The sequence below is a fragment of the Nematolebias whitei genome, chromosome 14 (assembly GCF_014905685.2).
Source record: "Nematolebias whitei isolate Nwh7 chromosome 14, NemWhi1, whole genome shotgun sequence".
NCBI classification, from domain to species: domain Eukaryota; kingdom Metazoa; phylum Chordata; class Actinopteri; order Cyprinodontiformes; family Rivulidae; genus Nematolebias; species Nematolebias whitei.
The window spans coordinates 46,341,212-46,356,174 of record NC_056511.1 but is presented as its reverse complement, the minus strand read 5'-3'; the positions used below and the strand labels follow the sequence as shown (position 1 = coordinate 46,356,174).

At 43.5% G+C, this 14,963-nt stretch overlaps 1 protein-coding gene across 1 annotated transcript in view; it reads right to left on the bottom strand.

Annotated features, from left to right (window-relative positions):
- Positions 1 to 14,963, bottom strand: part of LOC119420239 (HMG box transcription factor BBX) — an 82,112-nt gene that overhangs the window by 5,047 nt on the left and 62,102 nt on the right. The window contains exon 13 of the mRNA XM_037687627.1: positions 9,212 to 9,425. Coding sequence (XP_037543555.1) covers positions 9,212 to 9,425 — 214 coding nt within the window. The remainder of the gene's footprint in view (positions 1 to 9,211; positions 9,426 to 14,963) is intronic.

Here is a 14,963-nt window from a genome sequence, read left to right as displayed (position 1 = left end):
CATGAAACAGATCAGCAGCAACATGAAACAGATCAGCAGCAACATGATGTGATTTTTCATAGAGATTCTTCTGGTTAGAGGTTCATGAGTCTAACAGCCTCAGGGTAGAAGCTGTTCCTCAGTCTAATGGTTCTACACTTAATGCTCCTTAACCTCCTTCCTGAGGGGAGTGGGGCAAAAAGTGTGTGTGCTGGGTGAGTGGGGTCCTTCATGATGCAGGTGGCCCTCTTCCTGCATCTGGAGGTGTAGATGTCTGTGATGGTGGGGAGACTGATTCCAACATCTTCTGTGCAGCCTTCACCACTCTCTGCAAAGCTTTTCTTTCTGCAGCTGTGCAGCCTTCACCACTCTCTGCAAAGCTTTTCTTTCTGCAGCTGTGCAGCCTCCATGCCACACGTTGATGCTGGAGCACAGGATGCTCTCCACTGCACACCTGTAGAAGGAGGTGAAGACTGAGCTTCCAGACCAGCTCGTCTCAGCCGCCTGAGGAAGTAGAGTCTCTGATGATCTTTCTTCATCAGGCTGGTGGTGTTGTTGCTCCAGCTGAGGTCGTTGTTCAGGTGTACACCCAAGTAGTTGTAGCTGGAGACCACTTCCACTGCAGATCCTCTTATGTTCAGGGGGGTGTAGATGTTTTTGTTCCTTCTGAAGTCCAGAATCATCTCCTTTGTCTTCTTCACATTGATGTGAAGGTTATTCTCTCTGCACCAGCTCTCCAGGTGTTCCACCTCTTGCCTGTAGCTGGACTCATCATTGTTTGTGATGCATCCCACCACCGCTGTATCATCTGCAAACTTTACAATGTGACAGCCTGGATGGGTAGCTGCACAATCATATGTGAGCAGAGTAAACAGGAGGGGGCTCAACACACATCCCTGAGGAGAGCCAGTGCTGAGGGTTATGGTGGAGGAGGAGAAGTTGTGGAGTCTAGTACCCAGTTGCAAATGGAGGGGCTTAGTCCTAGTGTGGATAGTTTGTCCATCAGGGTTTGGGGGATCATGGTGTTGAAGGCGGACGTGAAGTCCACAAAGAGCATACGGACGTAAGAGTCTTTCTGCTCCAGGTGGTTGAGTGCAGTGTGGACCACAGAGGAGATGGCATCCTCTGTTGATCGGTTCTCACGGTATGCATACTGAAGAGGGTCCTCGTTGATGTTGATGGTTGTTTTGATGTGAGTCATGACCAGTTTTTCGAAGCATTTAGCGACTATCGGGGTGAGGGCCACTGGCCGATAGTCATTCAGACCAGTCACTGTAGAGCTTTTTGGGACTGGGATGATGGTGGCAGTCTTCAGGCAGGTGGGAACTGTCTCCAGGGTAAGTGAGGTGTTAAATATGTCTGCCAGCACCTCACAGAGCTGATCGGCACATTCTTTCAACACTTTTCCGGGGATGTTGTCTGGGCCAGTTGCTTTGTGCGGATTAATCCTCCTGAAAGTACTCCTTACTTCTGCTGAGGTCACGCTGAGATGCTCTTCATCCGGTGGTGAGGTGAGTCTGGTGCTGGGTGGTCTGTTCGGGTCTTCAAAGCGTGCATAGAACTTGTTGAGGGCATCAGGCAGAGATGGGTCTTTGGGGCATTGTTCCCTCCTTCCTTTATAATCTGTTATGCACTTAATGCCCCTCCACATGCTCCGAGGGTCTTGTGAGATGAATTGACCCTCGATCCTCTTTGCATATGTGGCCTTGGCCTTCTTAATACCAGCAACCAGCTCTTTTCTTGTCCTACTCAGCTCCTCTGAGTTTCCAGACCTGAAGGCAGTGTTCCTGGCTTCCAGCAGGGTACGCACCTCTGTATTCAGCCAAGGTTTTCTGTTTGGGTAGCTTTTAACATTTCTGATAGTGGAGACGGTGTCAGTACATTATCTTTTCTTGTCCTACTCAGCTCCTCTGAGTTTCCAGACCTGAAGGCAGTGTTCCTGGCTTCCAGCAGGGTACGCACCTCTATATTCAGCCAAGGTTTTCTGTTTGGGTAGCTTTTAACATTTCTGATAGTGGAGACGGTGTCAGTACATGTACTAATGTAACCCAGAACTGAGGATGTGTATTGGTCAAGATCAAGCGAACCTCCATTTTCAGCAGCTTCTCTGAAAACCTGCCAGTCTGTTCGGTCAAAACAATCTCTCAGTATGGGGCCACTGTCCTGGCTCCAACATTTAACTTTCTTTTGTACCGGTCTGGAGCGTCTCAGCGGGGGCATGTAAGCAGGAGCCAGGAAGATTGAGATGTGGTCTGACAGTCCTAGGTGGGGGCGGGGTTCGGCTTTGTATGCATCTTTTACGTTCGTGTAAACACGGTCCAGCGTCTTGTCTCCACGTGTTGGAATTGTCACATGCTGATTAAAGCTTGGGAGACAGTCCTTTAGATTCACGTGGTTAAAGTCTCCGGCTACAACGTAAAGAGCCTCGGGGTGTTTGTTCTGCAGCGAGCTGATGATATCATGTAGCTCCTGCAGTGATTCATTAGCATTAGCGTCCGGAGGAATGTAAACAACAAAGATGAAAGTCACTGTGAACTCTCGGGGTAGATAATGTGGCCGACATTTCACTGTTATTTGCTCCAAAGCCTTCAAGCATGATCTATTTACAACAGTACAGTTCGTGGACCAACTTTTACTCACGTAAATGCACACTCCGCCCCCCCGGGATTTCCCCGTTAGCTCGCTGCAGCGGTCCGCTCGAACAAAAAAAGTCTGTCATCCAGCTGGAAGACTGAGTCCGGCGTTTCACTTGTAATCCACGTTTCCGTGAGGCAAAGCACCGCACACTTCTTCATCTCTTCTGAGGCGCCCGCTCTCAGACGAAGTAAATCCATCTTGTTGTCCAAAGAGCGGACATTCGACAGAAAGAGAGACGGCATGGGGAGTTTACCGGCTTTAGCGTTAGCTCGTAGCCTCACCATAACCCCCGCCCGGCATCCTCTCCTCTTAAGCCGGGAGCAGCGCTTCCTCTTCTGCCCGCTGGAACGCCTCTGCTGCAGCTTCCAGGTAGATGACTTTAAGATCTGCATTCTGCCGAGCGTAGTTTGAGTTTGTGGCTGATTTCTGCTATATTTCGTGGCAAATCTGCTCCTATTCTCATCAGTTCGGTTCGGCTATAGTTCACACGCATAAATCGCGCGGAGTCAGGCACAGAGTCAATCTCAAAGCTTCTAAAAACTGGGATGGTACCGGGAGCCTGTGAAGCTGCAACTGCTCTGAGCGCGGCCATCTTGGTAAAGACAGATGATCTTGGTAAAGACATAGAAAGATATAGATGTTTTGTAGAATTTGCTTCATCAGAGATTTAATGGTGAACTAAAGTTCATTAGTAGGATTTATATATATATATATATATATATATATAGTTTAATTCAATCAATTTAATAATTTGTATTATTTTTAATTTACCAGAAACATTAAATAAATTCTCAGCCTGTACTGAAACCTGTTTCCAAGGTCTTACCGTCACCAGCAGGTGAGGTGCGTGATGTCAATTTGAACCCCGTCCACTGGAACCAGTACTGAACGGGGCTGTGGAAACACAATGTGAACTATACGAAGTCGAGTTGAACCGTGCTCTACTGGTACCAAGAGGTACTGTGGAAAAGGGGCATATGACATATGGGAATGGTGGGGAATTGAAACTGCAACTTTGCAGTACCAAGGCAGCTACACTTCCATTTCTCCACAGCCTCACTGATAAATGGAACAATTGTCCTTGTTGTATTTATTGTGACCGTTATGTATAAATCTGCCCGTAGCAGCTCCCACCTTCAGTCCTGGATTTCTGTCTGTGTCATGATGCACAATGGATGGAGAGACTTCTTGATCTGTGCTTATTCACTTGTATTTTTGCTTCAAGCCTTTGTCCAAAACAACAGAGCCATGTTTTCTAACAAAAAAAATAAAGTGACAACACTTTTCCTCCATGCACTCTCATGCCACAGCAGACTGCAGCCCTTCAGGATTATAAGAAGTTTTAAGATGTTTTTTCTGCAGCTTCCAGGTTTCAAAAACGTTGTTTGTCGTGTCATGTGTCCCTTTTGCACTGCTCCTAATCAGCCCCAACACAGCTCAGCCTGGATTTGAACCTGCACTTTAGGACCGATTCTGGAGGCGTGTCCAGAACCCAAGTCCTGCTAATGAGAGTTCTGTGATGAGTTCAACTCAAAGTTGCTCCTCAGATAAATAATGTTGAATTATTATTTTATATATGAATATTTCTGTTCAGTCCCTGACACGACTTCTGTTGTGACTTGGTGCTGTACAAATAAACTGAACTGAATTAAATCTGATGAACCAGATTCTACAAAAACATTTATATTTAAATCTATAAAAGTTAAGTCTGGTCCTCTGGACGTTCAAATAATAATAATAATAATAATAATAAACTTTATTACTATAGCACCTTCCAACAACGCCTTGCATTGACCAAGGTGCTTCACAAGACAAAACAAGATTAAAAACAGGACACAATAAATCAGTGCAAAAACAAACAAACAAAAACAAAAAGTAGAAACGTTTCTTCTTTCATCCAAAAGACTTCTTCAGTCTGAGGTGCTGTATTCAGCTCATAGTTATTTATATAAGACTGAGCTGAATAAGCTCCTCAGACTGAGGAAGTCATTTGGATGAAAGAAGAAACATTTCTACTTTTTTTTATTTGTTTTTGAACGTCCAGAGGACCAGACTTAATTTTTTTAGATGTTTCTACCTGGATTATTGAGCAGCATCAGGATATCTATATTTAAAATTCTATATTTTTCTTCATCATTTGATGTATTTGCACTTATTGTGTCTTTGTTTCTTGTATACAGATTATTTTTTCTTGTATACAGATTATTTTTAGCTTTGAATTAAAGTTTATCTTTGATTTAAAGCTTTAATTTAAAGCGTAATGCTTGTTTAGTGATTTGTTCATCTGTGGGTTGGAATAAAGTTGAACCAAAGGCTGCGTCTCTTCTTTAAACATGTTGGAGGGAAATATTCCTGAGAGATTCAATAATTTAGTCTTTTTATAATTTTTCAGTTGAATTAACTTTAACAGATTATTTAATAAAGTCAAAGGGAAAACAGGATTTCATGATAAAGCCGGCACCGTTTATTTATTTTTAATCTTCACTGATAAAAAAAACATATTTTATACATAAAATGTAAAAAAAAAAAAAAAACGTGTCCACCCCCCGTCCCTCCATCCCGGTCCTCCCGCCTGCCAGGGCTCGAATCCGGCCTTTGTGAGCAGGCGAGGCCGGGGCTCGGGGTCCGGCCTCGCGGGCTTCAACGTCTCGGCAGCTCGTATGATCCTCCGCGGTGACTCCGCTCGCTCCAATTTATAGTCCGTCACCAAACACAAAAAACGCCTGGACTTCAGAATTAAACACGGCGTTGTCATTATTGTTTTTAAAATCTTAAAAATAGATCCAGCCGCTGCTCCGCATCCAGAGAAATTGCAAATGGCGGCTCAGTGAAAAGTTTCTGAGATCCAGTGACTCCTCCCCCTGACCAATCAGATCCAGTGACTCCTCCCCCTGACCAATCAGATCCAGTGACTCCTCCCCCTGACCAATCAGAGTCCTGCATTCACGTTTCGGTCTGGACTCAGCTCGGCTGAGCTCGCTCGGTCCCACCAGAGAAGCAGGGACGAAAAGAGTTCCTGACTCAGCCTCAAATCAGCTAAAAATACTAAAGTACTGGTGCAAAAGGTTCTTTCTGTGGCGGGCTAAACGGAGTTGGGGCTGATTAGGGGCGGTGCAAAAGGGGCAATGGTCAGGGCCCCCCGCTGACCCCCCATCAGCCCCTGTCTCACACTCACAGCCCCATCATGTCATGTTTTTGGCTCCTTTTTTGTCATGCTGTTTTTCTTTTCTGTCATTAGCCACGCCCCCCTCTGCACTTTCAACTCATCTGATTCACTGCACCTGTTCTTTGCTTATTTAAAGAGTTCCACTTTCACTTGTCCTTTGCCAAATTATTACACCACTCATGGTCCCTGATAGTTTTGACTCCTCGCCTTGTCTTGCCCCTTCTGGATTTGTCTGCATATCTGACCACGGTAACGACTCTTGCTCTCCTTTGACTACTCTTTTGGATCATGACTCGGACCTGTTCTTGCTTTTCTGCTTCTACGTGCTTGACCCCCGCTACGACCATTGGACCACGCCTCTGGATTTCACCTGCCACGTACAGACTGAGAAGATTAGTGACTTTAACCATTATAACAGTATCCCCTGGTCCTCACCAAGTCACTAACCTCTCTGTCTTTTAAGATTGGACTCCTGCCTTGGACCCTGACTCCAGCAACAAGCAGCATAATAAATAAAAAATTTTCTTGTTTTTGCACTCCTGTGTCTGGCTTATTCTGAATCCTAAACCCTGGTCCGTGACATGTTGGGTGAATAACGACATGTTAAAAGTTAACCCCGTGTCTGATCATGGTGTGACACATTTCTTACGAAGCTTTAAATTTCATCTCAGACAGGAGGATTTCTTGTCAAAGGTTGGGAGGAACGGTTTTAAAGCCAAAGTAATCAGTAACTTTATCTTTTTGGCCACAAACAGCTGACTTCTACAGCTGTGCACAGTTGTTAGGGGTAGATGTGGCTGAGAGGTTAGAGCAGTCGTCCTCCAATACAAGAGTAGGGGGTTCGATTCCAACAGCAGTACAATGTTAAAGTGCCACTGGGCAAGACACTGAACCCCTCATAGACTCTGACGCGTTTCATCCATGTATGAATGTGATAAAGCTCTGAATATTCTCTACAGATTAAGATTATCTTTGTAGAAATGTAGTAGAGTGCTGTATGAATGTGTGTGTAGACATCAGACTATAACCACAGAGGATCGTCGGGCGTCCAACAGGTATGACTCATGCCACGTTTGGTGCAATTTGGTATTTCAATGTGAAAGTTACAGCGTTTGAAAATTGTGGTGTGAAGGGCAACTTTGAGGCTTGGCCACGCCCCTTTAGCATATCCGAAAACTCAAGATGTTGATAAATTTTACTCCCCAAGGCCTTAACAACCAAGTTTGAAGCCAATCACTTAAAATCCCTTAGAGAAGTTTGTTAAAATTCATCATGAATGAAAACTGAAAAACTCCCTAAAATGACCCATCCATCCATTATCTTTAACCCGTTTATTCCATTTTGGGTCACGGGGGTCGCTGGTGCCCATGTCCAGCAGTCACTGTGCGAGGGGCGGGGTACACCCTGGACAGGTCTCCAGTCCATCACAGGGACACATAGAGACAAACGAGACAAACAACCATTCACTCTCTCTCTCTCACCTAGGGACAATTTAGAGTCACCAATCAGTCTAACATGCATGTTTTTGGTCTGTGGGAGGAAAATGGAGCACCCGGAGAAAACCCACGCATGAACGGACAGAACATGCAAACTCCACCCAGAAAGGCCCCCAGGCCGGGATTTGAACCAGGGACCTGCTCACTGAGAGGCAGCAGCTCTACAAGTTGCGCCACCGTGCTGCCCTCCTAAAATGACCCTTTGAACCAAAATGCAAAATGGCCGACTTCCTGTTGGGTTTGGACCAGAGCTCAAAGAGACTTTTACATAGATCCTGAGAAAATACAGATGTTCACCGAGTTTAGGAATTATTTGTCAAAAAATGGCTTCGGGCTGAAGTTTAAAAATATTCTAGGGGGCGCTGTGAAGGCTATTGGCCAATTATCATGGATTCCTGTTAAAGGGATGGATATTGATCGATCATACTGATCTTGGTGCACCTCGGCTCAAATTTGTGGAATTTAGAGCCAAACGTATGGCCACGACGTTAAGTTTTACTTCGCCACGCCGCGACGTCCACATGCACCACTGAAAACTGTCAATGTTGGAAACCCTTTTACACCAACATGTCTTCGGTCACTGGACACACTATCATGTTGATCAGGTCACAGGGGTCAGATAGAGACTGTTCAACATAAAACTTTACACTTCCTATTCTCAGGGGGCGTGGCTTAAGTGATGTCATGATTTGACCATTCAGTCTTGCAGGGGACCGGATGTGGATCAATCACTGAAGGTTTCATGTCTCAGACAGTTTTCCTGTAGGAGCTCTTAGCGTTTCGTTGTTCATGGCGAAATGTCAAACTTTGAGGTCTGGCCCCGCCCCTTCAGCATGATCGAAAACGCACCGTTTTGATAATTTTTTGTCCCCCATGTCTTTTGAACAAAATGGCCATGTTTGAAACCGATTGAGCAAAATCCCTAGGAGGAGTTTATTCAAATGCAGAGGCTGTAAACTGGCAAAAAGGTGTGATAATTGGAAACTCATTCCAAAATGGCCGCCTTCCTGTTTATTGTACAGCATTGGTGCCAGAGGGTTTTCTGTGCATCTTGGGGAGTTGGACAAGTGTACCAAATTTCATGCTCCTACGAGAAAGTAAGATTAAGGCGGAGGGTAGTTAGAAAATTTCCAGGTGGCGCTGTTGAGCCGTTTCTGTTGCAATTTTTGCGACACCCTTAAAATAATTAATTAATAATTCAAATAAATAATTTTCACTCAGTCTTGATGCGACCGCCCAATTTGGTGAGCTGTCAGATATGTTTAGGCCTCCAAAAGGCCAACTCTAATGGAAAAACTGTTGCACGGGCCTAATGGACAGAGCGATTACAATAGGCCTTGGCAGCGCTTTGCTGCTCGGCCTAATAATAAACACACCACCGCAGATGTAACTCACTCCTTCCAACATTCTGTTTCAGAAATATAATTTCCAGCGTAATACTGTAGAAAAGCCAGTGGTTGTTCTCAGTGGTGTAGTCTGTGTGATACATGAGCATAAGGAGTATACCCACTAGAAAAGCTTTAGAATTTCAGTATACCCACTTAAGAGTGCCATATGATACATGACATATTAGACACATGTCACTGATATGTTAAACGCTTCTGTAACAATCTATATGTATGCAGCGCTCGTTTATTACATTCGCCTGTCCAGTAAATTATTGTATAATTCTGTACTTACTACTTAATACTTGCACATGTTTTGCTTTGATATTGTTTTATAAATTCTATAACATGTTTTTAATACAAAGCCAACTGTTGTACAAAGTTAGTTGTATATTTATTCAAATATAAACATCAGAGAAATTTGGAAATGTTCAATATGCTTAAAAATCTAAATATATTGACAATTGAATTGTACTAACTGGTGTACTTTGGTTTCTAAGCCCAGTATACCCAGTACAAAAATGTAGAGTACACCGCTGGCTGTTTACCTGTGAGCATTTTCCATGGCTGCAACCTCAGCAAGAGCAGTCAAGCTGAAGAAGGCAGGTAGCTCTGGTGCTACGGTGCTCCTCCCAGCATCCTCTGCTCCTGGACTGCTACTACCACTGTAGCACCTTGTTTCATTGCATAAATTCTGTTGGGTTAATGGCTTCTCATCCTGTTCCTGGTTAGGGTCGCGAGTTTTATCCTCTGTAGCTCCTCCTGCACAAATAACCACAAACATACAATTCACAGGAACATGATTAAACGTTAGCAAAGCTTTTTTTTCTGGTATTTATTCTTTGAAACAAACAGGAAAAATAAGTAAAAATTTTCATACGTCCTGAGTGTAACGGTACTATATTTATGTTATAACGTAACTTTCTGCACACACGCTTTGATGGTTGGTTACATAACTTTGAACAAGTCCAAACAAAGAGCATTGTTTCTCTTGATCATTCAAACTTGCATTAGCTTTCAAATATTATGTTTGTGAATGAATACAGTGCTGTGGAAAAAGTACTGTAATTTCCAGACTACTGAGCACCCTAAGACACGCCCACTAAATAAAAAAATAAAAAAATTACCATACCATACCATTTTATTTATAGAGCACTTAAAACAGCAACAAGACCAACCAAAGTGCTGTACAGACAGAACAACAGGTAACACACAAAGCAAAATACAAAATGAGGTAAATCAGAATATAGACATAAAAACGATGCAGATCATGACAAACCAGTGTGGAGCATACAGGATCAAAACACAGATCATCTGGTGTTGAAAGCTACTGAATAGTAGTGAGTTTTTAAACGGGACTTGAAAACCGAGAGGGAGGGGCCTGTCTGACAAGCAGAGGTAACTCATTCCAAAGTCTTGGTCCTGCTACAGAGAAGGCCCTGTCACCTCTGCGCTTAAGACGAGTTCCTGGAACTGTGAGGAGCAACTGGTCCGCTGACCTCAGGGAACGTGGTGGGACATACGGTTGTAGCAGATCAGAGAGATTGGGGGGGGGGCACTGTTCAGTGATTTGTAGACATACAGGAGTACTTTGAACTGGATTCGAAGGTGAACCAGTAACCAGTGCAGTGAGGCCAAAACTGGTGTAATGTGCTCTCTTTTGCCTGTACTGGTTAAAATGGGGCTGCTGCATTCTGGACCAGTTGTAGTCGTGCAATGGAGGTCTGACTGATACCAAACAGGAGTGAATTGCAGTAATCAAGCCTAGATGTAATGAATGCATGTATTACTGTCTCCAGGTTCTTTTTGGACAATATGTGCTTCAGTTTAGACAGCCGCCTCAGTTGGAAGAAGCATGACTTAACAATCAGGTTTACATGATTGTTAAGTTTCAGGGAAGGGTCCATTATCACTCCCAGATTAGTGACTCTTTGTTTTTCTGACAGGGTTAGAGCGGAGAGGTCGATGCAGTGGTTTGTGATCGTGTCATTGGGAGGGAACAACATGACTTCAGACTTCTTTTCATTGAAACTCAAGAAGTTTAAAGCCATCCAGTCCCTTATGTCAGCCAGGCAGTCGAGCAGCGGTTGAATAGAGCATGTACCATTGTGTCTTAGGGGGAAGTAAATTTAACAGTCATCGGCATAGAAGTGGAAGGGCATGTTGTGTTTCCGGAAAATAGCACCAAGTGGCAGCAGGTATAGAGAGAATAGGAGGGGACCCAGTATGGACCCCTGCGGAACTCCCCATTTAAGCTCTACTTCTGTGGAACTAAAATCCTTGATGGAGACACAAAAGGATCTGTCAGCGAGGTAAGATCTGAACCAATTGAGGGATGATCCTGTGACGCCCACCCACTGCTCCAACCTAGCAATGAGGATCTCATGGTCGATGGTGTCAAAGGCGGCTGTGAGGTCCAACAGGACAAGCAGCACAGAATCACCGGTATCTGTGAATCTGAAGATGTCGTTAAAGACCTTCAGCAGGGCAGTTTCAGTGCTGTGGAGAGGTTTAAAGCCAGATTGGAAAAGCTCTAAGATGGCGTGATCCTCCAGGAAGCACTTCAACTGGGACTCGACTATTTTCTCCAGTACTTTAGAAACAAATGGGAGTTTGGAGACAGGCCGGAAGTTGGACACGACTGAGGGGTCAAGGTTTGTTTTTTTCAGGAGCGGCTGGACAGCAGCACGTTTAAAGGTTTTTGGCACCACGCCAGTGCATAAACTACTGTTTACTATGGCAACAATGGACGGACCTAGAGTTGGAAACACCTCCTTTAGTAGTTGAGGGGGGACCACATCAAAGGGGGAACCAGAAGGTTTCAAGCTGCACATGACCTGCTCTAGAGAAGATACAGTGATGGGTTCAAAATGGTCAAAAGGAGCTACAGATTGAGGTGGGATGGATGGGTCATGAGTTGGAGGGGAAATGAGAGCCCGGGTGGTCGCAATTTGTTCCAAAAAGAAATGTAAGAAGTTGTAAGAAAAATTGTACATATATAGGCTGCGCTTGTGTATAAGTCGTGGGTGTCCACATTGTAACATGATATTTTCACAGAAAGACTTTTTAAACTTTTAATTAAATACGTACCGATAACATATACAACCACGCATGTTTTATTTTTTGAAAAGTGCCAGTAACACAGCTTGTGAAAATATAAAAATAAATAAATACAGTAGCCTAAGAGGAAAAGTCACTGATCGCTACGTTCCATGAGACACCTTTTCGTCATATAAATGTGAGACACCACGATGGTCCACCTCTAAAACCTTCAAGCTTGTTTTCAGTTCCTTTGGCTTTCAATCAGATGTGCACGGTGGAAAGTGCTTGGCCGTGTCTCTCCTTGTGCTCACCCAGTCTTCAAGAAGGTTTTCAAGTTTGGGCCGTCTGCTTGTTGTTTTTCCCTCTGAAAGCTTTTGGCATCTTTTTGCTTTGGATCAGTTCTCCACACGGCTGTCTCCAGTGCCTCACCATCACGGACACCCCGCCCACGTGCAGCAGCTCCATTTCATTCTTGAACAGCCACATACACTGAACTTCATTGATCCCGCAGGAAACTGTTGTGTCAGAGTTTCAGTCGATTGCCTTTAACTTGAAAGATGCATCCCATGCATTTGTTTGTGTGTTTTCCATGATGAGGGTGTGTGCATGAAGCACAAAATGAAGAATTTAATGTGTGCACGTTTGATTTACGGTCATTTGAAGTTTCACTGGTCAGAATGATTTTTTAAATATTTTTATACTTACTGTGATGAGGCTAAATGTTTTGGTGGCAGGAAGCTCGTTAGCCCGTCCCAAAAAAAGAACATAAATTAAATTAAATAAGCTGCACACGCTGCACACGCTGCAGGGTTCACAGCGTGTGGAAACAAGTAGCGGCTTACAGCCTGGAAATGACGGTATATGAACGAGTACAGTCTATTTTCAGTTTCTGTTGCACCTACAAGTTTCAGATCAGCAAACAAATGGTACAATCAGGCAAAGTTGATCTGAGTAAATAGGAAGTGTCATTTTTGAATGGTTTTATTTATTAAGGTAAAAAGCTATCCAAACCACGCTGGCCCCATGTGCCTCCTCTTTCACGTTGACACAATGTTTTAGTTTAATCGATGAGTGTGCTCATTGATCCTGACCCTCATTTTGATTTTAAAAAATCAGCACAAATTGTTTTATTCATTTTTGTTTTGTAGGTCAAAGTGTTTTGTATAATAACTCTCATGATTTAAAATGTTGCTGATCAATTTGATTATTATTTTTGTCATTTTCTCTAGTAATTTAATTTCCTCTATGCGTCTCGGGGTCGGGGCGTGCCGTCATGTGACGTTCAGTCACGTTATCATCACCTGTGAAACCTGACACCACGCCACGACAGAACCAAACAATGGAGCGAGGAGGAAGATGAACATTTTGTAGCAGGAAATACAGGAACTATTTTGAGTTTCTGTCAGTGAAGAATGACAATTTCAAGGTTCGTTGTTCCCGTTGTGCTGGTGAGAAAGAGCTGTCTAGCTTCAAAACACCCCATCAGACCTGAAGCAACATTTAGAGTCGCAGCACGGACGGTCACTGATGGAGCCAGTGGTTCAAACAGGCCTTAAAGTGAAAAAACATCCTGAGCCTGAAACTTTTTTGTGGTGGTGATAGAATAAAATCATGACATACTGCCAACGTTTATTAAAAATGCTCTCTGAAAAGTGCAAAGAACTGCTTTTAACAACAAACAATTCAATTCAATTCAATTCAAAAATACTTTATTAACCCCAAAGGGAAATTAATTGTTGTTGTAGCTCATCTTGTTTCATTAGAGTTGTTCTAGATGCTGATGGTTTTGGGCAGGAAGGATCTCTTGTAGCAGCCTGTCCCACAGCGGATCCCAAGAAACTGGCTGCAGATGCTGATATGTCCACCCAGACCCAGCAGACCTCTCGTCTTCTTGGGCAGCAGGACTGCCTGAATGCCAGGCAGAACTCCTCCCTGAACGAAGGCCATTTCTCCCAGCAGCCTGCTGAGCCCCTCATCACCGCAGACTTAACTGCAGGTGCCAGGGGACGATCTCGGTCCTCCCGCTGTCACGGGCTGTGTTTCCCGCTACCTCCAAGATCTCGGCAGTCAGGCACTCGAGCACAGCCTCCAGGTAGGCGATAATGCATCCATGGCCCCTCCTTTTCAACTCATTTGGGATTTGGGGCTGTAGTTGAGGTCTTATTTGATATGTTCAGATGTTAATCAGCAGCTCCCAGTTGTAGAAAACCACCTTGTTGTTATGGTAACGCATCATAACAAATGTCCAAAAAAAAAAGTTTCAGTAAAAGTCCTTCCAGAAGCACAGCATCTGATATCAGAGGAAGCAATCATCCGAAAAAAGCAATTTACATTCAAAACCTATTAAGATTTTCAAAAGCAAAATCTCAGAATAAGTACTAATAAGTCAAGTAACAATGACTTAAATGAGGTTTCAATATATTTGAACTTAACAAAGTATGTGCCCCAGAGAACAGCCCCACAGCAAAAAAACTTGGACTCATCGTCACCACATCGAACAGACACATTTCAGTCAATTAATTTGTAATAAGTTTAGAATAATCAATATCACAATCTAAAAGGAAGACGTTCCACAGAGCTGGTTCTAGGACTCCCAGTCTTCTAAATAATTTTCAAAATAGGAGGCTGGAGTTATTTCTCAGCATCAACACAAAGATGTTCTGTGCATTGAAAATGTTTGGTGAACACAGACTGTTAAAGCACTGAAGTTTCAAGTTGTGTGTATTTGTCATGTGCAGGTAAACACAGGGTTAACAGTACAAAGAAATGCTCAGGATGAGAAGAACTGATGTGACTCACTAAAAATCCCCAAAACAAACCAACAAAAAAATACAAAAAGCATGCAATAAGGGTACACAACAAAAGTACCAAAAAGTGAAAAAGTAATTAAAATAGTTACATTGTCTTAAGAGAGATATTGAACAACAACATGGTAGAATATAATGATGCAGCAGGATGAATTTGAATGAATAAGTATTTCGAGGTAGTAATATAAGCTAAAATGCACAATACACACACACACACACACACACACATATATATATATAAGTTACTTTATCAAGGAGTAATCAGCAATCTGTTTAAAGTTACTTTTTCAATGTAACTATGCCAACACAGATATCACTGCAAGAGGTGGGGGACACCTGGACAGGTCTCCAGTCCATCACAGGGACACAGAGACAAACAAGAAAAAAACATTCTCTCTCTCTCACTCTCTCTCTCTCTCTCACTCTCTCTCTCTCTCTCTCTCTCTCTCTC